The sequence below is a fragment of the Seriola lalandi genome, unplaced genomic scaffold (assembly GCF_002814215.2).
Source record: "Seriola lalandi dorsalis isolate HSWRI2012SDOR001 ecotype SW California unplaced genomic scaffold, Sedor1 jcf7180002052044, whole genome shotgun sequence".
NCBI lineage: Eukaryota > Metazoa > Chordata > Actinopteri > Carangiformes > Carangidae > Seriola > Seriola lalandi.
Window position 1 is genome coordinate 5546 of NW_019522597.1, and position 3158 is coordinate 8703.

Genomic DNA, 3158 nt, shown 5'->3' on the forward strand with positions numbered 1-3158 from the left:
TCCTCCTCATCACCCGTTGCTGTAAAGTTTTTCCATCTCTACCTGTTTTCCGAGATCAGTCGTTTTCTCGTGACCGGTTTTCTTCAGCTCGCTCTTCCTCTTCCCGTCCCTCTTCAGCTCTCCTTTCCCAGCAGCCCCGTTGCCCTTAGCGAAGTCCCTGCTGCGCTCTTTGCCGCCGCCGTCCTTCTGATGATGGTTCCGCGTCGGCTCACGGCTCTGCTCTCGGGGTTTGATGTTCTCCTTGAAGGTGACGACGGGTCGGTCGCTCCCGTCCGGCCACGAGCTCTGCGTCTTCCCCGCCGACAGCACCGACTTCAGGCCCGAGTTCCCGCCGTCGTTGGGCGTCTGTTCGCCGTTGGACGACTCCTGCAGCACCGGCGCCTCCTTCTCCTGCGGCTCCTCGATGGCCTGCTCTGGAATGTCAGTGATGAAGACGAGGAGACCGTCCTCGCTCACTCTGCACTGAATCAGCCTGGAGAGAGGAGACAGACCATCTACTGACTCCCGAGGCCTCAGGTGACCTCTGACCCTTCACCTCAGCAGTGACAGTAAAACTTATTCTACTATTCAAATAAAATCCTTGAAGAGTTTCAAAAAGATCAATTAATGAACAGGAAATAAAATAAACACAGAGAGCGAGACGTCTGTGTGACACTTTGTTTGTGAGAGAAAGAGCGAGACAGAAAGAGAGAGCGAGAGACAAAGAGCGAGAGACAAAGAGCGAGAGACAAAGAGCGGGAGTTGAAAGATACACAGCTGTTTCTAAACGCCTCCTGCTGTTTTTGAGTGATTGTTGTGAATTCTCTGATTATCAAATATAAATAAATAATGTTTTATTTGTGATGACATTTTTGTTTTAACATTGCTCAGAAATGAGTGACATCACTCCGGGTGTCTGAGGAAGTGCGAGAGAGAGAGTGGCGACCTCGCTTTCTCTCACAGTGGTTAATCAGTAAATGAAATACAAACAGGCTGCAGGCTTTTACTCTGAAGCATTTCCTGTGACTTCGCTGTGTGACAGCCGTCAGACTGTCAGCAACAGGCGATGACAGGAACTCACCCCGGCTGGTTGTCGGCCACCCATTTGCCCAGACTGACGAGCCTCTGGTGGCGAGTGTGGACCGGCAGACCGTCTCTGTCCACCAGGATTCCCTGATGACCTTTAGTGAAGTCCAGAGACCTGAAACACCAACATCACACGTCAGGACACGGAAACAACCCGACTGAACTTTCATCCCACTACCTCAGTGATGGAGGAGACTCTGTACCTCAGAGCGGGCCGCAGAGCCAGGAAACCCTGGAGCTCAAACTCCTCCGGCAGGGGTGTGACTGAGGAGGAAACAAACACACCTTCGGTTAAAACATCCGACACTCAGAAACCACATCAGTGTCAGTCTGTGTCGGATCTACAGAAATATCAACATTTTGTGAAGAGAAATGAAGCAACACGCCAGAACAAAGTAAGTTACTTCCTCCTCCAGGTCACATCCTGTTTATCCACAGCCAGAAAATATTAAACGTTTCTGTGGAATTCTGTCGCATTTGCTGTTTGAAGAGAATGAATAAAAGTGTCTTGTGAGGTCAAGAAATTCCCTCAAGGCGTTACTGAGATATCACATTCACAAGGCCAAAACCGCGCTTTATGGGGTCACCGTGACCTTGACCCTTGACCTTTGACCCTCAGAATCTAATCAGTTAATCCTTGAGTCCTAGTGAATGTTTGTGCCAAGTTTGGCAGTGAAGTGAATTGATAACCTGATTGGTTGACTGAACATGAATCAGGACCAGCCTGTGTCCTACCTGAGGAACAGGACACGTCGTCCTCTTTGGGGTGGAAACTGTTGAGGATGGAGACGAGCCAGGGCCAAACGCTGAGACACAGGAAGAGGAGGAGTTAAAGCTTCAGGTCAGAACCAATCAGAACGGCTTAAAGACGTAGGGTCGTCAGACTTACTGCTGCCTCTTGTCGACGGCGGCCTCGTGGAAAACGCTGGGTCTCAGTTTGAGCCAGTCCAGAGAGACTTTGATGGCCGGCAGAGGACACTCCCCCATGATCTCCTCCCCCCTGTTCTTGTTGAGCAGGACGCGGCTGCACATGACGCCCAGGAAGGACACTGAGGAGACAGGAAGTCACATCAGACACCAACCAATCACAGAGAGAGAGCAGAGACTCCGCCATCGCTCTGCCATTGTTTGAGCTGCAGACTTTTTCTCCTCAAACTAGACGATCGGCGCTTTCTATCGAAGCGCTGATCGTCCTTCTCTCTGCGTCTAAAGTAATGTCACTCAGTTCTACATTCCTACTGGCTCCAGTGGGCGCTGTCACAGCCAATCAGAGCGTCTGATTCAGACGCCTGCCTCAGCTGTACACCCACACTGAATGGGTTTTATTCTGAGTTTACTGTGGAGACAGAAGGATGAGAGCATTCACCTTGAACACTGCCTGAAATAAGGAGCTTAACTTATTAACAGATAAACATAGAAATGATGATGATGATACCCTCCATCATCCTGAAGTCTCTACTGAGTGACACATATGATCAGCTGGGGGGGGCATTATCAATCATTTTCATTATTTCATTAAGATACAAAGGTTAGTCTGTTGGTCTGTTAGACTGAACCTTTAACATTAAATATGTAAATCTAGAAGGTTTTAATGAGGCGATCTGTACGACTCATCTGAAGGAGATCGCATGTCAAAGTCCTCGTCCTGCTCCAACAACAAGTCTGAGCATCACATTCACTCACTGAAGAGTCCGAGCAGCTGGAACCAGCTGATCTGCTGCTCGTTGCTGTAGCTCTGCTCACTGCCGTCGGCCGCCAGGTCTCTGAGGTGGTGCAGCTCAAACAGGTTGATGACTGTGATGTGGACCAGCTGCTGAGAGCTGAAGGCTTTCTGCAGGATCAGCCTCTGCACACACACAGAGACACACACACACACAGGTCAAACAGTGATCATAGCAGCAGCCTGATGAATGAACCGAAGGCTGGGCGTCTGCTGTACCTGGAACTGCTCCTCCAGTTTCTCCCTCAGCCCGTCCAGTTTGTCCAGACTCTTGCTCAGGTAGACGTGACCGTGAAATTTGATGAAGGCCTTGATGAAATCGGACACGCTCCACTTGGTTTTCACCTCGTCGCGACTACAGAAGCACAGAGGG

General features: G+C 50.1%; 1 protein-coding gene across 1 annotated transcript in view; it reads right to left on the minus strand.

The window, feature by feature from the left end:
- Positions 1-3158, minus strand: part of smg7 (SMG7 nonsense mediated mRNA decay factor) — a 15625-nt gene that overhangs the window by 5499 nt on the left and 6968 nt on the right. Inside the window, exons 6-12 of the mRNA XM_087172107.1 lie at positions 3005-3140; positions 2749-2911; positions 1955-2114; positions 1801-1871; positions 1269-1329; positions 1061-1180; positions 14-472 (exon numbers count right to left, since the gene is read on the minus strand). Coding sequence (XP_087028233.1) covers positions 14-472; positions 1061-1180; positions 1269-1329; positions 1801-1871; positions 1955-2114; positions 2749-2911; positions 3005-3140 — 1170 coding nt within the window. The remainder of the gene's footprint in view (positions 1-13; positions 473-1060; positions 1181-1268; positions 1330-1800; positions 1872-1954; positions 2115-2748; positions 2912-3004; positions 3141-3158) is intronic.